Source organism: Pavona decussata, unplaced genomic scaffold (genome assembly GCF_977016875.1).
Source record: "Pavona decussata unplaced genomic scaffold, jaPavDecu1.1 SCAFFOLD_174, whole genome shotgun sequence".
NCBI classification, from domain to species: Eukaryota; Metazoa; Cnidaria; class Anthozoa; order Scleractinia; family Agariciidae; genus Pavona; species Pavona decussata.
In genome coordinates, this window is record NW_028145585.1 from 872,754 (window position 1) to 897,330 (window position 24,577).

General features: G+C 37.7%; 3 protein-coding genes across 3 annotated transcripts in view; 1 reads left to right on the forward strand and 2 right to left on the reverse strand.

The window, feature by feature from the left end:
* LOC146463861 (small ribosomal subunit protein bS16m-like) overlaps positions 1-24,577 on the forward strand; it is a 167,910-nt gene that overhangs the window by 60,737 nt on the left and 82,596 nt on the right. The window lies entirely within an intron of this gene.
* Positions 8,229-10,030, reverse strand: LOC146463866 (serine protease 23-like). Its single transcript, XM_085084000.1, has 2 exons — positions 9,960-10,030; positions 8,229-9,252 (listed from the first exon to the last, which is right to left on the reverse strand). The coding sequence occupies exons 1-2, from the start codon at positions 9,988-9,990 to the stop codon at positions 8,297-8,299; spliced, it is 987 nt and encodes a 328-aa protein (XP_084940126.1). The 5' UTR covers positions 9,991-10,030; the 3' UTR covers positions 8,229-8,296.
* LOC146463867 (serine protease 23-like) lies at positions 21,157-23,139 on the reverse strand. Its single transcript, XM_085083986.1, has 2 exons — positions 22,974-23,139; positions 21,157-22,274 (listed from the first exon to the last, which is right to left on the reverse strand). The coding sequence occupies exons 1-2, from the start codon at positions 23,050-23,052 to the stop codon at positions 21,319-21,321; spliced, it is 1,035 nt and encodes a 344-aa protein (XP_084940112.1). The 5' UTR covers positions 23,053-23,139; the 3' UTR covers positions 21,157-21,318.

Here is a 24,577-nt window from a genome sequence, read left to right on the forward strand (position 1 = left end):
ACGTTTATCTATTGTTGATCCACATTTATACTTAGGTTTAATGGCCGTTTACTTAATTTCTTCATTGGATAAAAAGAAACTTAGAGATTGTCCCACAAATAGAGACCAATAGACAAGAAACGAAAAATGAAACGGCCACGTACAATAATTTATAAACAAAAACTGTTTTTATTATATAGACCGTGACGAGTGTTTTACTGAAAAATGAACTACTCGTAAATTCATACGAGACTACATCCGGGACTAGTGAGGATGTTGATGACGTCATTTCCCGCTTTTTTTATGGTTGTTTGTGCAAACAATCAGTGAGAAATGGCGAGCGATAGATTCGCTTTCTTTTTATAGTGCTCAAATCGCGGGATCTTGCCTTTCATTGCCGATTTTAAAAAAGATTTGAAAATTTATTTTTGTATGCTGCGTGATGGATAGCTGTGTAATTATAAGATTAGCCGTCGGGCTTACTTTTTGGAGAATAAAATTAAAAGTCTCGTAACTTTGAATTTTTTGTCCATATAATAAAAAGAAAATTACCGGGTGGCTTCAAGATATGAAGATTTCTTTCTCGTGTCAAAAAAAAACACACTCGAAAATAAAATTCATATCTTCGCGCCGCCGTGTAATATCCTCTCTATCATAAACTTTAATTACTTTTGCTCATCAACATTTTGGTTCCGAGCCGTATCCCTTTAATGTACTCTTTCCAAAAATAAACGGAGGTACGTGTCCTTTAAATAAAGTTGTTGTTCTGTTTTTAAGCAAAGACAAATCGGAACTTCCTGGGGAAAATTTCCCGTTTTTTTTAAATTCACATTGCGTAGGTGGTCGTTCAGTTGAAGCCATAATATATAACAATGTTACAATTAGGCTGAAACTGAACTAGTTTTCCGGAAAAATCCTCTCACCATCATTAACTGATATTTACTGATTCCGTCATCTTATGTGATAAGTGCTAGTATCAGGCACTTATCGAACATTCAATATTGATAAATGGCTTTTCATTATTGTTCTTCTATCAGGTAAATTTGCGAAAAACAACCAAAAATGCTCTTAAAATGCTATGGAGGAACTTGTGAAAATTGCTGCTCCCCATTGTAAAATTTCAGTGAACTGATGTAGCCTATTAAAAGGACCACCTTAGATTATAGCGTGGCTCGAGGAAAAGTAACGGCACCCGCTTTAGGAATAAAGTTCAATTCAATTTGTAAAAGCTGAAACACCTATTTACCAGAACCATGTAAAGTTAAGTGAATAATTTGCTGCCCGGTGTGATTAGAGACCAAAGAATTATACCTCGTACACTGTGCGCCCTCTTATCAAATGATTTTCTTACTAAAAACGGAATTACCGACGAGAAATAGGCCTGATCAATCCGCAGAGACTAAATAACTCAGTATCTTGTAATGAACTTTATCAGGCGAAACAGCCCGAGGATATTTTCAGTCTTTCCATCTAAAAGGGTTAACACGGCTTTCCGCATATTGTTCCATTTCGATTTAGTAAGGTGTTTATTAGCGTTTAAGAAATAAATCCACCGGCAACAAAAATGATTCCAACGCTAGCGACGTTATAAGAGATTACTGTTGGAGCTACAATACTAAGGAACACTACCAAAGGAGGAATTACGAGAAACAGGTCTGATCAATCCGCAAAGACTAAATATTGCCATGAAATTTATCAGGCGAAACACCCCGAGGATATTTTCAGTTTTTTCATTTAAAAGGGTTAAAATACATATTGTATTATTTCGTTTAGAAAGGTATATAACAGCGTTTAAGAAATAAATCCACCCGACAAAAATGATTCCAACGCCAACAAATTTATTGGAGATTACTTTTGGGGCCACCATATACTTAGGTAATGAGATGGATATACTGAAATAAATCAATGTACACATGTTCTGCAAAAGTACCGCCGGATATGGGTTCATTATATTTATCTCTTTTATAAATCGGTTGACGTTGATTGATGCGTGTGAATAGAGAAACAATCTAGATTGACGTGCAATCGTGCACGCGCCGTTTTTTTCTTGCTGTTGTGAGCCTGCTCACGTTTCAAGAAAAAAACCCACGAGATTAGAATTGCACTAACAAAATCCTTGTCAAGACTTAAGCGCTCTTGCCCATTCTCACACACATGCGGTCAACTTTCACGAGCTGCTTACACTCGTTGTAACTTTCTTACAAAATCTTTTATATATAACTCCCATACGCCCTCACCAAATCCCATGTTCTCTTTCTAAAACTTAGTATTTCTATATAATTCACTTGCGCAAAATCTCGTGCACTGACAAATACCTGGTCTCTCCGCGTGCGCACTCTGTCATGAGCTGGTTATACTGTCTGCTATTCCGGCGTTGCGTACTCAAAATCCTTGTCAACCCCTATACACTTTAGCAAATTTTTTTTTATACGCGCTAGCCGCTACCTTGTGTGCCGCGGCAAAATCTATTGCGTTCTCACAGGGTTTGAATCCTCGTCAACTACCGTACTATGCATTCGGCTGCATTGCTTGTACTCTCGTCAATATTCTGAAGTCTTACTATACGCGAATATCTCTTGTTTTCTCCAAGGTGTGGGCGAAATATTCATTTAGTTTAAGTGATCTTAAAATTGGATTTAAAGTCATTTTTTTGTTAAAATTTTTTTGATTATCATATATTCAAGAATACAATTTTTACAATTGCAAAAAAGGGGAAAAAGAGGTAGTACTATTACATAAAATAAAGTCAAAAAGCAACAATAGGAAATAAATAACAAGAGAGAACACAATTCGCTGACACAAAACCTGTAACTGTATAACTAGCTTCCAGGGTCGTCACTTAATGTTATAGAAATATGTGGATTGACTTTTCCCATTTCTTTAGATGTTGCAATAGTTTGTTATTTTGCCTTGCAAAATAAAAATATATATGTTGTTTACAAGTCTACTCCTCGCGAAACCTGAATAGAAAGATTAGATACACCTGTTTGGCATGTTTGGGGGGAAAGCTAATGTTTATCCAATTGTATAGCATGTGATTGATCACAATGAAATGATCCGTAGCATCAAATTTTTCAAATTATCAAATATGTCTATTTTAGCGCATTGATTTGGATTCCATTATTCCTTAACCAGAACAAAACGTGTTTCCAACTTCAGAAGATACTCAGTTGCTCGTGAAAAGTAAATGCTCGATGGATTCTATGTTCTCTTGGCAGAAAGTACAAGATGGAGAGTCAGTTGGGCGGAGGGAGCTTGCCGAAATAACTTTTCATTGGTGTAAACAATATTAAATTTAGTATCTTTATATTGAAATTCCCTAAGATTTGATTCTAATGTAGCGTTAAAAGCTAAGGCGAAATCTTTTCCAAATCAACAATTGTATCTGAATACTTATTTTTAAACTTTGTTTAGCGGTGGATGGGATCCGTTTTTTCTCAAGGAAAAATTAATAAATGTTTCGAACAGACATCGGAAATTGGAGTTAAATTGCCGCTGTCTGTCTTGATTATCAGAGTGCTCGGAATGGGAGCACTAAATGGTATATTACTGGAAGCTTAAGCAAGTGCACGCCCTTCAGACGGGATTGAATTAAATAAGTATTAATCTTTGCTCTGGGGATAATAGAAGTGAGAGAAAATCTAATAAGACTAAATCACCTATTCTCAGAAAGCCGAGGTCAATAAAATCCTTTCTGTACGAACACCTTTTGTCTACACAAAGAAGTTTGTTATTCCAGATTGTCTCATTTAGGACCTCTTGAACTTCTTGAGGTGAACTCGGCTTTTTCCCGTTTAAATCAGCAGACTGATCAGACAATTTGTCACGTTATTTTGCTACTGTTTTATTTTGTCTTATTACGCGGGAAGCCCTGAAGAGCATTTCGTGTCTAAAAACGGGTAGATTTCTTTTTTACTCGGGATGCCCGCAGGGCAGGCCGTGTCTAGGTTTAGTTCGGGTATCTTTTTACGCGGGATGCCCTGAAGGGGCATACCGTGTCTAAAAACGGGTTGATTTCTTTTTTTTTTTTCTCCGTCGTAGCCACAAATCTGTACGTTAATTTATTCATTAAACTCTCCCCTCTCCTACTCGGGATGTATTGTTCTGATTGTCTTCAACAAAAGCAGGCCAATCAAAATCCATTCTTGTCGCTTATATCGCGAGGGAGGGGACCCACTCACCCCTACTTGTGTGACGTCAAAGCATCATTTGTTTTATTTATCAAAACCGGATTAAACTGTGGCGCCATATTGTTAACATGTTGTAGACACAAGTGTGCCGTTTTCAAACGACAAATTAACCATTTTGAAGCGGTAAATCGAAAGAATAACTTCTAAGAAGCACTGGACATTTTAAACGGTGGAAATTGGAGAGTTTCTGCGAAGGAATCGTGCTTTGTTTGACAGTTTTAGAACCACAATGCGCTAAGGAAAGGTCACTGCTAAGCATGACGTTATGAGAAAGTAATTTGCGGTATGATTTCTAGTAACACAACGATAAAATATCACGCAGTAATGGAATTTCCGGTACAACGATAAGAGGCGTAACACAAGGGAAACAACATAACCCTATCTTTGTGACTCAAACTATTCCATTAGCTAGGATATTTTTATAAATCTGAGAAGCACAAAATGGAAATCAATGAGGCCACATTAAGCATCACGCGTAAATGCCAGTATAGGCATCTTGTCGAATCTAACTTCTACAACGCACATTCATAATGATTGATTTAACTTGCCGATCTTATGAAAGTCTTATGAAACGCCAAACAAATACCAATGATAACGCCGTTGTGCGAGAAATTAGTGGTTCTAATCAACTTCCAGTTGCATTGAAATGAATCTAACCAAATAGAAAATGCGCTATATTGCTTTTGGTTTTTGAGTATTAAGTCGGCTCATCGTTCCTCTTCTAAAACCCTAGAAAGTTCTTTAGAAATATCGAGAACTAAATCAGTTATCAGTTCCCGATCTTTCTCGGCGAGCATGCTGCCATAGCGGGAAAAAAATTGGTTTCCGTTTGGTTGCCTTGTCCTCCCCTGGCAACATGACGGCAACCATATCTTGTGCTGTTCCATCGCATGACCATGGCACATCACCAAAATTGATTCTGAGCGTCGTGTTCTGAGGACCTCCATTATACAGAAAGAAACAATTGTATTAGTTTTAAAGACAACCTATGGGTTACCTAAAATAGCATAAGCAACACCGAGAAACCCTGCGAAAAGGAAAGTGGTGGCTACGGCTAGCTCAATAATTATAGACTTACCATTTCCCTTCCAAGCCGTACGGGTCCATTGAAGGTGGAAGATTGATGTAAAATGTTGGTGGCAGCCACAGGGGCCAATAAAATTGGAAAAACGATATTCCATACATAGCTGAACTAACATAACTGATTTAGTTAAGGGGACTAGAAATGTTGGTGAGGTACATACCCAGGCTTCTGTGATGTTCGGTTGGTGAACATAACGTCTAGTTTGTCAATGACGGCTATCTTCAGCTGAAAAATTGAAATAAAAAGGGAGGTACCAGAGTTACCAGAGTTGAATTTTTTTGTTTTGTTTTTTGTTGTTTTTGCTTCTTTGTCATGGCCCTTTTTCTTCTTGACGTCTGTAAATTTCAACAGCTAATGTAGTCGTACTAGTACCTTTTTTTCTACACAGTTACCGTTACAACTGTAAGGTTCGTTTTTGACATGAAACAGATAAGAAAAAGTTGAAAACAATACCATAGTTTTTGGAAGTTAATTGTTGCGAAAAAAGCTTTGCCTGGTGAATGTTAACTATAAAGTGATTTTCACAACGTACTCTTATCTAAACTGTACCGTAAGGCGACTGAATTAATATCTGATTTGCCTCGCGGTGATTTGGGCATAGTCCGCTCATCGTGGCTCGCTCACCTCTATGTAATAATGCAATCCAAAGTATTTTATTCCAAATTCAAACATCTGATGTTTGTGGAAATTTCTCCTTGATAAATTAAGGAACGCGTGGTGCCTCTAGTACCTTTCCTTTGGTCGTGTGGTAGAACTAGCGAGCAAGAGGATTAGATCATTACTCTGAATTCAGCTATGGGATGTACAGTATGCAACTTATAATGAAGGGAAATTTGTGATGCACAACGATCTTGCTTTATCATGACTTCCAAATACTCTGGAATCCCCGCCATACGAATACTCTGTTAAATAAAATTAAACACTTTTAACATTTTACCCAATCAGTCTTAGGTCCAGTCATCCTCTAATTTTCAGCACCTTTTTGGATCCCTGTTGTTATCCCATTCAGATTAAAATGACCAATCGAATAGCCAGTGGGCCCGTTTCTATTGTGAGTATCAGCTTTTCAAGTTATTGTATAGTTCAGTAAAGGCTTGGTTCATACTGAATGTGACCCTTTCCTGCAAGGGTCACATCAACAGGGTTCCAATGGCTCTCCTGTTCATATTTTCGTGATAAGACTAAACTCCGTACTGTTAAAAAATATACAGTTTTCAATTGGGTGACTAAAGAAATTTTGCGCTTTTGTTTTTATTTGCTACGTCCGTGCCTGACTGTTAAAATTAAATGAAAGCTCTCGCTTTACCAGTTAAAAGTAAATCGATGGTTTTTGTTCGCAGACGTTTTCTCTAGACTTGACGCGGTATTTTCTTGTAATTGTTGCGTGTTCTGATTGGTCGAACGCGTTTTGTGCATCTGTTGGGATTTTTAGAGTATAGTAATTTACTTGAACTTTTTGCCTTCGATCTCTTAGACTTTTTTGCGTCGATCTCTTGGTCACGTTCTAAGGCTTCTTTCAGGTTTTCTTTCTCCATTCATCAACAACAGAGAAGAGCGAGAGGTCTAGCTAGGAAAGATAATGGTATGAATTGCGAAATAATTTCATTTGGGCCAAGTCATACTTCGATTGGATCATCAAAAGTCCTTAAAATTGAACGTCGTCATAAATGCTGAGATCGGAAACTTGCCACAATGAATGCATTGAATTACCTCTATTAGAAGTATAGTTTAATCCTGATTTCTTTGCTTTTATCAATCATAGTTCTTAGTTTGGCGTATGGTGAGGCCCATATGAGCAAAAATGAGCTGCAGTTTCCAAATTTATTAAAAGCAGAAACGCAAAGCCAAAAATCTTAATTCAGTCACCACATGTGCACCGCGTATTTTTTGTTTCTATGCATGCCTTTCATTTTTTTTCGCGACTCTAGTCTATTATGGTGGCATATGCAAAACGTTTTCGCCAGTGTCTGAAATTTCCAACCGTCAGTTTGTGGCTTTTTTGAAACACACCCCATGATTACCTGGCCTAGTCCATGGTCCACCCTGGAAAAATCCCTGGGAATAAGGTTGGTCCATGGTTTTTGCGTTGGACTGGATTCGACTCTTCCCAGTCTATAATTGTTTCCAGCACGTTTATGCCTGGTCGTCCCAGACTTCGCGCGCACAACTAAGGAAGAGAGAATGCCTAGGGACCGGGCTGGCGTCGCCTCACCTTTCCCCTCTTATTCTCTCCCTTTTCGCTGTTCTAATGAAGGGGAGGTGTAAGATACTAGCTTAAGGATTCTGGTAGCTACACAACCTGGGGATTACTACCCTTGATAGGTTCGACCTTGCCGGGAGGTCAGTTCCAGGTGAATAATAATAACAGAATAATAATAATAATAATAATAATAATAATAATAATAATAATAATGTTAATAATAATAATAATAATAATAATAATAATAATAATAATAATAATGATAATGATAATGATAATGATAATGATAATGATAATGATAATGATAATAATAATAATAATAATAATAATAATAATAATAATAATAATAATAATAATCAAGGTTTAGTTCAATGAGGAGGAAATGAGGTCAAATTTAAGTGAATACAGCTCTTGGTCTTCCAAGTTGGGGATTGGGCGAAGGGCTAATGATCCATCCCTGTACAATATTCAAACATCAATTTAAAGTCATAAGCGAGATAAAGAGGTTGGACATCATTTTTTTTACAGCTGGCTAGTATTCAGTTCAGTTTATTTTATGGCCTATTCATTACCCTAGGAAATAACTATTATTTCTTCTTTTCTCCGAACCAAATACGGTCTCCGGTTGACTATTAATGGAGCAGGGAACCCGATCGCAATATCACTGTCAATTCGCACAAATAGGTCTTTAACATTCTTGATTTTAATTTTGGCTTTACCTTCTAGCAACAACTAACAAAAAAGTTCTTAGGAGAACATATTGTAATACATTTTCTCTTAATCTCACGCAGTAAAAATTACTTCCTTGCTCTTAAAATGTTATTAAAGAGCCGGTTTTTTAATTTAAATTTTGTGTGTGTTACATCCCGATGCCTGCCGTCCTCCAATCCAACCGCATATTTGCTTAACTTTTTTTGGAGTCAACCGCGTTACGACATTTAACGAATGATTTTTGATCGAAAGGGTTAACACCCCGATGGCGTATCGATTACCTCCTTGGAAACGGTTAATGATGTAAACACCGGCTCCCGAACAACCTCCAGCCGCATCGCATTTATTCATGATTATGCTTCGGGAGGTGCCTTTGGTCGGCTGCCAGCCGACTGGGCACGACGAATACCACATCGTATTTGCACGCTTGTCGTTTGGGAAGCAAGCAAAATGCATGGTCGTAAAACGGCGGAGGTTGTTCATTGAGAAAGCCTTGATTTTAAGAAATGACCGCCCGTGTGGCCGCTGAAGCGATAGCACCGCGTAATCATTGTCTGGGTTCATGGTTCGATTGGCTCCTGATACGGTTTTGTTCCAACTGCTCGGTAGAAAGACTTTCTTGACACGGTACCAAGTGAAGCGCTGATTTGGCTGAAGAACGCCGACATTCAACGTACGCTTCGCGCTTAAGAACCTCCGCCCGTCGTGAAAGCAGTGGGCAGCGGTTAGCACGTGGCGTGGACCAATCAGAATTCCTGAACATGAACCTGGGTCTGCGCCAAGCTTAATCTTGACAACGGCTTTGAAAGGCATAACTTGAGTCACTGAAGGCTTTATGTAAATTCTATGGTCGGGACCAATAATACCACCCCTCTTGGAATGCAATATTTCGTCAGATTCTGAACTTGGAATTCTATTCCTCAGAGTTGCCGCCGTTTGACTAGAAGAAGCCGTCTGAAAGGGCGCGTCTCTTGAACTGAGAAGAGAAGCTTCTTGTGGTCTGTTTCGAGAAGAATGCGAGTTACAACCACGAACCGATGTTTTTAACTTGTTCGTCTTGTCGTCCTCTCCTCTTTCTTTTAAAAAATCTACAACAAAGACAGAAAATTAAGAGGTTAGTTTTTCATCAAAAACCTTTGAGAAATCCCCAAGCTAATATTTATAGGTTGAAAACTACGTTGGGCCATTTACGTTTTTAACTTAAACTTCAACCATGTACGAGCATTTAACAAATTGTTTCGGAGAAAACTCTCTTCGTAAGGAATTATTTCGTTTCCTTGCTTGAGATATTCAGACATTTCACTTTGAGGTCGGTAGCCTTTTCTGAAATAAATGGTGTGTAATGAAAGTAAACTGTTAGCATGAATATTATAACATTCTGTGCCCAGTTGTTCAAAGCCCGTTTGAGCTAATCCTGGATTAACGTGAACTTTTATTCGAGTTTAATTACTAATCGCTATTTAAAGATTCTTCCAAAAAATTTTTGCCCCTTAGTTTTGGCTCAGACTTTTCTTTACGTTTACCTCGAAATTAACTTTAAACTAAACTACTTTTGAAGAGCGCGATAAAAACCTCGGTTAACTTTTAATCGTACATGGGCGTTAATCGGCTTTGCAACAACCAGGCCCTGTTCCCCACAAAACCGCTTTACCCTAAGTGTAACCCTTCAGTTAAACGAATCCGTACATGAGAAGCTGTGTTTGGCAAAAATATCAATTCAAAAATTTCTTAGATGATATGGGAAACGCAAAAACTACTTTAAAGAGCTTTTTCTGTTCCTAACGGATCAACACACCTGTTTCTCGTCCGTGAAAATCAGAGCACATTCCATGGTGGAAGAACAAAAAAATGACGGTTACCCTCAAGAAAAGCATTTTCTCTAGTGCAAGCTGTCGGGAAGCTGTAAACTTTTGGGCGCTGTTAACTGTCACATCGTTCACTTATGTTCTTTTATAAGAAAAACTTGACCTGATTGGTAAGCCTGGCATGCGCATAAGGTGGTTTACGCTGCCCACCATCACAATTTTTTCAAAAAACAGGAAGAGTGGGTAGAAACCGGGTCGCAAAAGTTTTTATTATTATTAAAAAAATATAATAACATTCGAGTTTATTGAATTATTCCTAACAGCTTTAATTTGAACTGTCACATTTTATTATTAGTTTTTCGAAAGCTGGAGCTTATGTAGGAAAACACGAACTTGGTGTTATAAATCATCGTTATGTTTATGACATGTAATCAAACGATAAGTTTTTTTTGGAAAGCTATTATGTTTATAGTGATTACCGTAAATGGAAGCAAATCACTACCTTCGTTGAAATGCTTCTCAGTTTGTTTAAAAGCTTTCAAAGAGATTAAGAGACATGGTATAACAACATCAGGGTGTGAATTTGCTCGAGTAATAAAAAAACCCCAGAGTTTTTCAGTGTGAAGGTTGTCATGAGATAAATAGTTAGCATCTTTAATTGTTATGTGGCTGGATCTGATGTAATTCTATTTGAGAGCTCTTTAGTGAAGTTTAACTTAGTTGTATTATTGCTCGTTTGGATATTGTTTTAATGGGAAAATAGTTTACAAACTGCACGTTTACGATCTATTGTTAATCCACATTTATACTTAGGTTTAATGGCCGTTCACGTAATTTCTTCACTGGATAAAAAGAAACTTACAGATTGTCCCACAAATAGAGACCAATAGACAAGAAACGAAAAATGAAACGGCCACGTACAATAATTTATAAACAAAAACTGTTTTTATTATATAGACCGTGACGAGTGTTTTACTGAAAAATGAACTACTCGTAAATTCATACGAGACTACATCCGGGACTGGTTGGGATGTTGATGACGTCATTTCCCGCTTTTTCTTGGTTGTTTGTGGAAACAGTCGGTGAAAAATGGCTAGCAATAGATTCGCTTTCTTTTTATAGTGCTCAAATCGCGGGATCTTGTCTTTCATTGCCGATTTTAAAAAAGATTTGAAAATTTATTGTTGTATGCTGTGTGATGGATAGCTGTGTAATTATAAGATTAGCCGTCGGGCTTACTTTTTGGAGAATAAAATTAAAAGTCTCGTAACTTTGAATTTTTTGTCCATGTAATAAAAAGAAAATTACCGGGTGGCTTCAAGATATGAAGATTTCTTTCTCGTGTTAAAAACAACACACTCGAAAATAAAATTCATATCTTCGCGCCGCCGTGTAATATCCTCTCTATCATAAACTTTAATTACTTTTGCTCATCAACATTTTGGTTCCGAGCCGTGTCACTTTAATGTACTCTTTCCAAAAATAAACGGAGGTACGTGTCCTTTAAATAAAGTTGTTGTTCTGTTTTTAAGCAAAGACAAATCGGAACTTACTGGGGAAAATTTCCCGTTTTTTTTAAATTCACATTGCGTAGGTGGTCGTTCAGTTGAAGCCATAATATATAACAATGTTACAATTAGGCTGAAACTGAACTAGTTTTCCCTGCAAAATCCTCTCACCATCATTAACTGATATTTACTGATTCCATCATCTTACATGACAAGTGCAAGTATCAGGCACTTATCCAACATTCTAAATTGATAAATGTCTTTTCATTATTGTTCTTGTATTAGGTAAAATTACGAAAAACAACCAAACTGCTCTTAAAATGCTATGGAGGAACATGTGAAAATTGCTGTCCCCATCGTAAAATTTCAGTGAAATGTAGCCGATTAAAAGTACCACCTTAGGCCCGGTTCAAACGTCGAACTTTTGATTCAGTTATAGTGTGGCTCAGGGAAAAGTGCACAGCACCTGACCCACTTTAACAATAAAGTTCAATTCAATTTGCAAAGAGCATTAAAGTTCAATTCAATTTGTAAAAGCTGGAGCACTTATTAACAAGAACCATGTAAAGTTAAGTGAATAATTTGCTGCTCGGCGTGATTAGAGACCTAAGAATTATACCTCATAGACTGCACGCCTTCTTATCAAATGATTTTCGTACTAAAAACGGAATTACTGACGAGAAATAGGCCTTAACAATCCGTAGAGACTAAATAAGTCAGTATCTTGCAATGAACTTTATCATGCGAAACAGCCCGAGGATATTTTCAGTCTTTCCATCTAAAAGGGTTAACACGGCTTTCATATTGTTCCATTTCGATTTAGTAAGGTATTTATTAACGTTTAAGAAATAAATCCATCGGCAACAAAAATGATTCCAACGCTAGCGAGGTTATAAGAGATTACTGTTGGAGCTACAATACTGAGGAACACTACTAAAGGAGGAATTACGAGAAATAGGTCTGATCAATCCGCAAAGACTAAATATTGCCATGAAATTTATCAGGCGAAACACCCCGAGGATATTTTCAGTTTTTTCATCTAAAAGGGTTAAATTATATATTGCATTATTTCGTTTAGAAAGGTATATAACAGCGTTTAAGAAATAAATCCACCCGACAGAAATGATTCCAACGCCAACAAATTTATTGGAGATTACTTTTGGGGCCACCATATACTTAGGCAATTGGATGGATATACTGAAATAAATCAATGTACACATGCTCTGCAAAAGAACCGCCGGATATGGGTTCATTATATTTATCTCTTTTATAAATCGGTTGACGTTGATTGATGCAGGTGAATAGAGAAACAGTCTGGTTTGACGTGCAATCGTGCACGCGCCGTTACTTTCTTGCTGTTGTGAATCTGCTCACGTTTCAAGAAAAAAACCCCAAGAGATTAGAAAAGGACTAACAAAATCCTTGTCAAGACTTAAGCGCTCTTACCCACTCTCACACACATGCGGTCAACTTTCACGAGCTGCTTACACTCGTTGTAACTTTCTTACAAAATCTTTTATATATAACTCCCATGCGCCCTCACCAAATCCCATGTACTCTTTCTAAAACTTAGTATTTTTATATAATTCACTTGCGCAAAATCTCGTGCACTGTCAAATACCTGGTCTCTCCGCGTGCGCACTCTGTCATGAGCTGGTTATACTGTCTGCTATTCCGGCGTTGCGTACTCAAAATCCTTGTCAACCCCTATACACTTTAGCAAATTTTTTTTATACGCGATAGCCGCTACCTTGTGTGCCGCGGCAAAATCTATTGCGTTCTCACAGGGTTTGAATCCTCGTCAACTAGTGTACTATGCATTCGGCTGCATTGCTTGTACTCTCGTCAATATTCTGAAGTCTTACTATACGCGAATATCTCTTGTTTTCTCCAAGGTGTGGGCGAAATATTCATTTAGTTTAAGTGATCTTAAAATTGGATTTAAAGTCATTTTTTTGTTAAAATTTTATTGATTATCATATATTTAAGAGTACAATTTTTACAATTACAAAAAAGGGGAAAAAGAGGTAGTACTATTACATAAAATAAAGTCAAAAAGCAACAGTAGGAAATAAATAACAGGAGAGAACACAATTCGCTGACACAAAACCTGTAACTGTATAACTAGCTTCCAGGGTCGTCACTTAATGTTATAGAAATATGTGGATTAACTTTTCCCATTTCTTTAGATGTTGCAATAGTTTGTTATTTTGCCTTGCAATATAAAAATATATATGTTGTTTACAAGTCTAGTCCTCGCGAAACCTGAATAGAAAGATTAGATACACCTGTTTGGCATGTTTGGGGGGAAAGCTAATGTTTATCCAATTGTATAGCATGTGATTGATCACAATGAAATGATCCGTAGCATCAAATTTTTCAAATTATCAAATATGTCTATTTTAGCGCATTGATTTGGATTCCATTATTCCTTAACCAGAACAAAACGTGTTTCCAGCTTCAGAAGATACTCAGTTGCTCGTGAAAAGTAAATGCTCGATGGATTCTATGTTCTCTTGGCAGAAAGTACAAGATGGAGAGTCAGTTGGGCGGAGGGAGCTTGCCGAAATAACTTTTCATTGGTGTAAACAATATTAAATTTAGTATCTTTATATTGAAATTCCCTAAGATTTGATTCTAATGTAGCGTTAAAAGCTAAGGCGAAATCTTTTCCAAATCAACAATTGTATCTGAATACTTATTTTTAAACTTTGTTTAGCGGTGGATGGGATCCGTTTTTTCTCAAGGAAAAATTAATAAATGTTTCGAAGAGACATCGGAAATTGGAGTTAAATTGCCGCTGTCTGTCTTGATTGTCGGAGTGCTCGGAATGGGAGCACTAAATGGTATATTACTGGAAGCTTAAGCAAGTGCACGCCCTTCAGACGGGATTGAATTAAATAAGTATTAATCTTTGCTCTGGGGATAATAGAAGTGAGAGAAAATCTAGTAAGACTAAATCACCTATTCTCAGAAAGTCGAGGTCAGTAAAATCCTTTCTGTACGAACACCTTTTGTCTACACAAAGAAGTTTGTTATTCCAGATTGTCTCATTTAGGACCTCCTGAACTTCTTGAGGTGAACTCGGCTTTTTCCCGTTTAAATCCGACCACGCATTGAGACACTCCCCAGTTGTAGTATGCTGGTAACTAAATCTCAAGCTTTGAGATATCAAGATTGCAATACAAGACAAAACATCCGCCAATTGGTGATAACAATTTGTTCAAAATCGTTTTCCAGGGAATTTTTTACCCCTCTAAGAAAATAATTTTAGAAAGGCTACTCGCTTTACTTTAATTATGGACTCAATATCCAGAATTTTCAATCCTCCTTTTTTTCCGTCTGATTTCAAGACCTAGCGTTTAACTTTATCCTTCCCGTTCCAGATTTTGATCCAGATGAAACCTTACAAAAACGCGTTCACTTCCTTAACTAAAACCATATTTATAAGTAGCTATTACTGAAGCCCTGTACATAAAGCAAAAGTTTCAACAATTTGGATTCTTCCTAGCTGTAAAAAGCAGACTTCTCTATTTCCACATGTTTACTGATCTTTTTAATAGCCTTCAATGTTTGGATAAAATTTCAATCATGTGTTTATTGAAGATTACTGTTGGAGCCAAAATATGCCGAGACAACGAGGTGGATATACTGAAATAAATCAATGTACACATGTTCTGCAAAAGTACCGCCGGATATAAGTTTATTATTGTTAGCTCTTTTATCAATCGGTTGACGTTGATTGAAGCGGGTGAATAGAGAAACAGTCTAGTTTGACGTGCAATCGTGCACGCGCCGTTATTTTGTTGCTGTCGTGAACCTGCTCACAGTTTCACAAAACAAGTGATTAGAATTACATGCTTCAATCTTCTGTTGCGCTATTAAAACGATCCTTGTCACGGCAAGACTTTAGCGCTCTTGCCAATTGTCACACGCAAACCATGTACTTTAAGTGCCGAATCAAGTACCGTGCCGAAAACAGTACGGCGCATAAATTATGACAAATTATGATGTTCCGGAATTGATGACCTTCTCGCCATGGGTCACGACAGCTACTATAAGCTGACGGTTTTTTCTATTGAGGATGATATTCAGTTAAGAAACTAAACTGAACCACAGCTCAACGCCATTTAATAGTTTGATTAATAGAAGAAAAAAAACGTCAGTGCACATATTTTTACGCGGGCTTGCGATACAAAGACTAGAGCAGACATTTTACTGCTACAAAACGTTGTTTTATTTCTTAAATCTAACTGTAACAAATTCAAACTAACGAAACCTTTCGTTCATTTGTCATAGTTTCTGACTAAAATTAAAACTACAGAATTTAAGTCCTATCAGCAAAAGCTTGGGGTATAGTAGGTAGAAAACTTTAAAAACTGGAAGACACATAGGAACTGACAAGCAGACTGATCAGACAATTTGTCACGTTATTTTGCTACTGTTTCATTTTGTCTTATTACGCGGGAAGCCCTGAAGGGCATTTCGTGTCTAAAAACGGGTAGATTTCTTTTTTTACGCGGGATGCCCGCAGGGCAGGCCGTGTCTAGGTTTAGGTCGGGTATCTTTTTACGCGGGATGCCCTGAAGGGGCATACCGTGTCTAAAAACGGGTTGATTTCTTTTTTTTTTCTCCGTCGTAGCCACAAATCTGTACATTAATTTATTCATTAAACTCTCCCCTCTCCTACTCGTAATGTATTGTTCTGATTGTCTTCAACAAAAGCAGGCCAATCAAAATCCATTCTTGTCGCTTATATCGCGAGAGATGGGACCCACTCACCCCTACTTGTGTGACGTCAAAGCATCATTTGTTTTATTCATCAAAACCGGATTAAACTGTGGCGCCATATTGTTAACATGTTGTAGACACAAGTGTGCCGTTTTCAAACGACAAATTAACCATTTTGAAGTGGTAAATCGAAAGAATAACTTCTAAGAAGCACTGGACATTTTAAACGGTGGAAATTGGAGAGTTTCTGCGAAGGAATCGTGCTTTGTTTGACAGTTTTAGAACCACAATGCGCTAAGGAAAGGTCACTGCTAAGCATGACGTTATGAGAAAGTAATTTGCGGTATGATTTCTAGTAACACAACGATAAAATATCACGCAGTAATGGAATTTCCGGTACAACGATAAGAGGCGTAACACAAGGGAAACAACATAACCCTATCTTTGTGACTCAAACTATTCCATTAGCTAGGATAGTTTTATAAATCTGAGAAGCACGAAATGGGAATCAATGAGGCCACATTAAGCATCACGCGTAAATGCCCAGTATAGGCACCTTGTCGAGTCTAACTTCTACAACGCCATTCATAATGATTGATTTAACTTGCCGATCTTATGAAAGTCTTATGAAACGCAAAACAAATAGTAATGATAACGCCGTTGTGCGAGAAATTAGTGGTTCTAATCAACTTCCAGTTGCATTGAAATGAATCTAACCAAATAGAAAATGCGCTATATTGCTTTTGTTTTTTGAGTATTAAGTCGGCTCATCGTTCCTCTTCTAAAACCCTAGAAAGTTCTTTAGAAATATCGAGAGCTAAATCAGTTATCAGTTCCCGATCTTTGTCGGCGAGTATGCTGCCATAGCGGGAAAAAAATTGGTTTCCGTTTGGTTGCCTTGTCCTCCCCTGGCAACATGACGGCAACCATATCTTGTGCTGTTCCATCGCATGACCATGGCACATCACCAAAATTGATTCTGAGCGTCGTGTTCTGAGGACCTCCATTATACAGAAAGAAACAATTGTATTAGTTTTAAAGACAACCTATAGGTTACCTAAAATAGCATAAGCAACACCGAGAAACTCTGCGAAAAGGAAAGTGGTGGCTACGGCTAGCTCAATAATTATAGACTTACCATTTCCCTTCCAAGCCGTACGGGTCCATTGAAGGTGGAAGATTGATGTAAAATGTTGGTGGCAGCCACAGGGGCCTGTAAAATTGGAAAAACGATATTCCATACATAGCTGAACTAACATAACTGATTTAGTTAAGGGGACTAGAAATGTTGGTGAGGTACATACCCAGGCTTCTGTGATGTTCGGTTGGTGAACATAACGTCTAGTTTGTCAATGACGGCTATCTTCAGCTGAAAAATTGAAATAAAAAGGGAGGTACCAGAGTTACCAGAGTTGAATTTTTTTGTTTTGTTTTTTGTTGTTTTTGCTTCCTTGTCATGGCCCTTTTTCTTCTTGACGTCTGTAAATTTCAACAGCTAATGTAGTCGTACTAGTACCTTTTTTTCTACACAGTTACCGTTACAACTGTAAGGTTCGTTTTTGACATGAAACAGATAAGAAAAAGTTGAAAACAATACCATAGTTTTTGGAAGTTAATAATGACGCTTTAAATTATCGGTCATTCACCAGGCAAAGCTTTTTTTTTTGTTAACTATAAAGTGATTTTCACAACGTACTCTTATCTAAACTCTACCGTAAGGCGACTGAATTGATATCTGATTTGTCTCGTGGTGATTTGGACATAGTCCACGCATCTTGGCTCGCTCACCTCTATGTAATAATCCAATCCAAAGTATTTTATTTCAAATTCAAACATCTGATGTTTGTGGAAATTTCTCCTTGATAAATTAAGGAACGCCTGGTGCCTCCAGTACCTTTCCTTTGGTCGTGTGGTAGAACTAGCGCCGGAGCAAGAGGATTAGATCATTACTCTGAATTCAGCTATGGGATGATGTACAGTATGCAACTTATAATGAAGGGAAATTTGTGATGCACAACGATCTTGCTTTATCATGACTTCCAAATACTCTGGACTCCCCGCCATACGAATACTCTGTTAAATAAAATTAAACACTTTTAACATTTTACCCAATCAGTCTTAGGTCCAGTCATCCCCTAATTTTCAGCACCTTTTTGGATCCCTGTTGTTATCCCATTCAGATTAAAAAGACCAATCGAATAGCCAGTGGGCCCGTTTCTATTGTGAGTATCAGCTTTTCAAGTCATTGTATAGTTCAATAAAGGCTTGGTTCATACTGAATGTGACCCTTTCCTGTTATGTAAACATCAACAGGGTTCCAATGGCTCTCCTGTTCATATTTTCGTGATAAGACTAAACTCCGTACTGTTAAAAAATATACAGTTTTCAATTGGGTGACTAAAGAAATTTTGCGCTTTTGTTTTTATTTGCTACGTCCGTGCCTGACTGTTAAAATTAAATGAAAGCTCTCGCTTTACCAGTTAAAAGTAAATCGATGGTTTTTGTTCGCAGACGTTTTCTCTAGACTTGACGCGGTATTTTCTTGTAATTGTTGCGTGTTCTGATTGGTCGAACGCGTTTTGTGCATCTGTTGGGATTTTTAGAGTATAGTAATTTACTTGAACTTTTTGCCTTCGATCTCTTAGACTTTTTTGCGTCGATCTCTTGGTCACGTTCTAAGGCTTCTTTCAGGTTTTCTTTCTCCATTCATCAACAACAGAGAAGAGCGAGAGGTCTAGCTAGGAAAGATAATGGTATGAATTGCGAAATAATTTCATTTGGGCCAAGTCATACTTCGATTGGATCATCAAAAGTCCTTAAAATTGAACGTCGTCATAAATGCTGGGATCGGAAACTTGCCACAATGAATGCATTGAATTACCTCTATTAGAAGTTTAGTTTAATCCTGATTTCTTTGCTTTTATCAATCATAGTTCTTAGTTTGGCGTATGGTGAGGCCCATATGAGCAAAAATGAGCTGCAGTTTCCAAATTTATTAAAAGCAGAAACGCAAAGCCAAAAATCTTAATTCAGTCACCACATGTGCACCGCGAATTTTTTGTTTCTATGCATGCCTTTCATTTTTTTTCGCGACTCTAGTCTATTATGGTGGCATATGCAAAACGTTTTCGCCAGTGTCTGAAATTTCCAACCGTCAGTTTGTGGCTTTTTTGAAACACACCCTATGATTACCTGGCCTAGTCCATGGTCCACCCTGGAAAAATCCCTGGGAATAAGGTTGGTCCATGGTTTTTGCGTTGGACTGGATTCGACTCTTCCCAGTCTATAAATGTTTCAAGCACGTTTATGCCTGGTCGTCCCAGACTTCGCGCGCACAACTAAGGAAGAGAGAATGCCTAGGGACCGGGCTGGCGTCGCCTCACCTTTCTCCTCTTATTCTCTCCCTTTTCGCTGTTCTAATGAAGGGGAGGTGTAAGATACTAGCTTAACCCTTCGCATACTAACAACGCATATATGCGTCGAAAACACCGTTCTGGCTTCTATGAATTGCTTCTTGTTTAACTTAAGCTACAACGTCATGATAATGTGTGAATGACACCAGCTGATGTATATTTCCATCATCAAACCCAGCAAATCGACTACGCCTCCCGATTTTCGCTGCATATCACCGTTCGTTTGGCAACAAAGTCCTAAATGCCAATTGTTCGGCCAAATAATAACATCAAAAATTACACTTATTTATCGTCAATTTTAATCCAAATAATTTGTTCAAAATTGAAAAGTCTATATTTACAGCAAACCTCAAGGTCAGACCTTGGTATCTGACTGGAAGTTTTCCTCTCAACGCTTTCCGAGGGCTATACTTCAGCCATTTTATCAGACCCAGTCTTGCGTATCTCACGTTGCCTCGTTTACGCCCGAAGAGAATTCTGGGTAATTCAGCCATAGCGCGAGCGTAGAACTCCTGCTCTTTCCATTTCATAGTTTTTTTATAAGTGTCGAGCCACCCAGTACCACCAGCAAAATTTCGAATCCATTGAATATTTTACTACTCCAAACTCGCCCAAATAGCCTTGGCAGGTCCTGGAATCCATCCACAAAACGGCCAGAGAGGCAACTTCACTCGTGGGCCTCCATGTCTGCTACACAGCATGTTTGGCGACTCAGTCAGCATGAAATCACCTCTCACCTCTGTTTTCTTTCAGAGGATTGCCTCTACCCACATTCCAGCTTGATGATGCCAGAATGGGGGTTTCTGCAGAGGAAAATGGCTCGAAAAACACTTATAAAGCGATGATTTTACCAGATTCGTGCTCGTGCACTCGCTCGAAACAAACAACAACCGTCACTTGCATCACGTGACAATTTAGCCTGAGCCCACAGTTTCTTAAGACCGCAGATATTTTTATTTCATCTCCATTTATGGAGAAATTAAGTGGCTCAGACTATTTATTGCCAAAAAGTCATTGAAAAAAATACCACACACCTAGGATTTAAAGGGTTAAGGATTCTGGAAGCTACACAACCTGGGGATTACTACCCTTGATAGGTTCGACCTTGCCGGGAGGTCAGTTCCAGGTGACTAATAATAATAATAATAATAATAATAATAATAATAATAATAATAACAATAATAATAATAATAATAATAATAATAATCAAGGTTTAGTTCAATGAGGAGGAAATGAGGTCAAATTTAAGTGAATACAGCTCTTGGTCTTCCAAGTTGGGGATTGGGCGAAGGGCTAATGATCCATCCCTGTACAATATTCAAACATCAATTTAAAGTCATAAGCGAGATAAAGAGGTTGGACATCATTTTTTTTACAGCTGGCTAGTATTCAGTTCAGTTTATTTTATGGCCTATTCATTACCCTAGGAAATAACTATTATTTCTTCTTTTCTCCGAACCAAATACGGTCTCCGGTTGACTATTAATTAATGGAGCAGAGAACCCGATCGCAATATCAATGTCAACTCGCACAAATAGGTCTTTAACATGCTTGATTTTAATTTTGGCTTTACCTTCTAGCAACAACTAACAAAAAAGTTCTTAGGAGAACATATTGTTATACATTTTCTCTTAATATCATGCAGTAAAAATTACTTCCTTACTCTTAAAATGTTATTAAAGAGCCGGTTTTTTAATTTAAATTTTGTGTGTGTTACATCCCGATGCCTGCCGTCCTCCAATCCAACCGCATATTTGCTTAACTTTTTTTGGAGTCAACCGCGTTATGACATTTAACGAATGATTTTTGATCGAAAGGGTTAACACCCCGATGGCGTATCGATTACCTCCTTGGAAACGGTTAATGATGTAAACACCGGCTCCCGAACAACCTCCAGCCGCGTCGCATTTATTCATGATTATGCTTCGGGAGGTGCCTTTGGTCGGCTGCCAGCCGACTGGGCACGACGAATACCACATGGTATTTGCACGCTTGTCGTTTGGGAAGCAAGCAAAATGCATGGTCGTAAAACGGCGGAGGTTGTTCATTGAGAAAGCCTTGATTTTAAGAAATGACCGCCCGTGTGGCCGCTGAAGCGATAGCACCGCGTAATCATTGTCTGGGTTCATGGTTCGATTGGCTCCTGATACGGTTTTGTTCCAACTGCTCGGTAGAAAGACTTTCTTGACACGGTACCAAGTGAAGCGCTGATTTGGCTGAAGAACGCCGACATTCAACGTACGCTTCGCGCTTATGAACCTCCGCCCGTCGTGAAAGCAGTGGGCAGCGCTCAGCACGTGGCGTGGACCAATCAGAATTCCTGAACATGAACCTGGGTCTGCGCCAAGCTTAATCTTGACAACGGCTTTGAAAGGCATAACTTGAGTCACTGAAGGCTTTATGTAAATTCTATGGTCGGGACCAATAATACCACCCCTCTTGGAACGCAATATTTCGTCAGATTCTGAACTTGGAATTGTATTCCTTAGAGTTGCCGCCGTTTGACTAGAAGAAGCCGTCTGAAAGGGCGCGTCTCTTGAACTGAGAAGAGAAGCTTCTTGTGGTCTGTTTCGAGAAGAATGCGAGTTACAGCCACGAACCGATGTTTTTAACTTGTTTGTCTTGTCGTCCTCTCCTCTTTCTTTTAAAGAATCTACAACAAAGACAGAAAATTAAGAGGTTAGTTTTTCATTCAAAAACCTTTGAGAAATCCCCAAGCTAATGTTTATAGGTTGAAAACTACGTTGGCCCATTTACGTTTTTAACTTAAACTTCAACCATGTACGAGCTTTTAACAAATTGTTTCGGAGAAAACTCTCTTCGTAAGGAATTATTTCGTTTCCTTGCTTGAGATATTCAGACATTTCACTTTGAAGTAGCCTTTTCTGAAATACATGGTGTTTGGTGAAAGTAAACTGTTAGCATGAAAATTATAACATTCTGTGCTCAGTTGTTCAAAGCCCGTTTGAGCTAATCCTTGATTAACGTGAACTTTTATTCGAGTTTAATTACTAATCGCTAAAGATTCTTCCAAAAAATTTTTGCCCCTTAGTTTTGGCTCAGACTTTTGCTTACCTTTACCTCGAAATTAACTTTAACTAAACTACTTTTGAAGAGCGCGATAAAAACCTCGGTTAACTTTTAATCGTACATGGGCGTTAATCGGCTTTGGAACAACCAGGCTCTGTTCCCCACAGAACCGCTTTACCCTAAGTGTAACCCTTCAGTTAAACGAATCCGTACATGAGAAGCTGTGTTTGGCAAAAATATCAATTCAAAAATTTCTTAGATGATATGGGAAACGCAAAAACTACTTTAAAGAGCTTTTTCTGTTCCTAACGGATCAACACACCTGTTTCTCGTCCGTGAAAATCAGAGCACATTCCATGGTGGAACAACAAAAAAATGACCATTGCCCTCAAGAAAAGCATTTTCTCTGCAATCTAGCGGGAAGCTATAAACTTTTGGGCGCTGTTAACTGTCACATCGTTCATTTATGTCCTTTTATAAGAGAAACTTGACCTGATTGATAAGCCTGGCATGCGCATAAGGTGGTTTACGCCGCCCACCATCACAAGTTTTCTTAAAAAACAGGAAGAGTTGGTCGAAACCGGGGCGCAAAACGTTTTTATTAAAAGAATACGATAACATTTAAGTTTATTTTGCTCGCTATAGTAACACAAACAATGGCGTTTGACGCATATCAGCGGAACGGGAAATTTTCCTTTGAACAGCTATAATTTGAACTGTCGCACTTTATTATTAGTTTTTCGAAAGCTAGGGCTTGTGTACGAGAACACGACGTGATGTTATAAATCACCGTTATGTTTATGATATGAAAACAAACGATAAGCTATGATTATGATAGTGATTACCGTAAATGGAAGCAAATTATTACCTACGTTGAAATGCTTCTCAGTTTGTTTAAAAGCTTTCAACGGTATAACAACGTCTGGGTGTGAATTTTGCTCGTGGACGAGTAATTAAAAAAAAAAAAAACAGAGTTTTTCAGTGAATGTTGACGTGGGATAAATGAACAGCTTCTTTAATTGTTAATCTTTAATTGCCTGATGAAATTCTATCTGAAAGCTCTTTAGGGAAGTTGAATTTAGTATTATTGTTCGTTTGGATATAATAATAATAACAATCTTTATACAGGGAGTCCACGTCACGAAAGTCATATTCAGTGGGGCCCTGTAGATTGAGAAAAAAAAAAAACGTTATATTTTAAAAACTTACAAATGATTTAAAAATTACAATTATTTAAAAGTAGAAAATACATAGACATCATTAATAAGAAGTATACATGCAGTTGATCCATATTTATACTTGGGTTTAATGGCCAGTTACGTAATTTCTTCACTGGATAAAAAAAATCTTAGAGATTGTCCTACAAATAGAGAACAATAGACAAGTATAGAAAAATAAAACGGTTACAATTAATCATTTGTAAACAAAAACTGTTTGTATAATATAGTCACGAGTGTTTTGCTGGAATTGAAAATGAACTGCTCTTAAATTCATACGAGACTACATCCGCAACTAGTGAGGATGTTGATGACGTCGTTTCTTGTATTTTTCATGGATGTTTTTGCAGACCGTGAGTCAGTGAAAAATTCGCCTTCTTTTTATAGTGCTCAAATGGCGGGATTTTGCCTTTCATTGCTAATTTTAATAAAGAGTCGAAAATTTATTGCTGTGTGCTTTCTTTTTGGAGAATAAAGTTAATAGTCTCGTAACTTTGAATTTTTTGTCCATCTAACAAAAAGAAAATTACCGGGTGGCCTCAAGATAAGAAGTTTTCTTTCTTCGTGTTAAAAACAATACACTCTAAAATAAAATTCATATCTTCGCGCCCCCCGTGTAATATCCTCTCTGTCGTAAACTTTAATTATTTTTGCTCATCAACATTTTGGTTCCAAGCCGTATCAGTTTAATCTACCCTTTCGAAAAATA

Excerpts from the sequence above, each read along its gene's own strand:
- LOC146463866 (XM_085084000.1), bottom strand. The coding sequence starts at position 9,990 with ATGTGCTCTGATTTTCACGGACGAGAAACAG. Across the intron at positions 9,253-9,959 it reads TTTTCACGGACGAGAAACAG|ATTTTTTAAAAGAAAGAGGA; the intron begins GTGTGTTGATCC and ends TCTTTGTTGTAG.
- LOC146463867 (XM_085083986.1), bottom strand. The coding sequence starts at position 23,052 with ATGCTTTTCTTGAGGGCAATGGTCATTTTTTTGTTGTTCCACCATGGA. Across the intron at positions 22,275-22,973 it reads TTTTCACGGACGAGAAACAG|ATTCTTTAAAAGAAAGAGGA; the intron begins GTGTGTTGATCC and ends TCTTTGTTGTAG.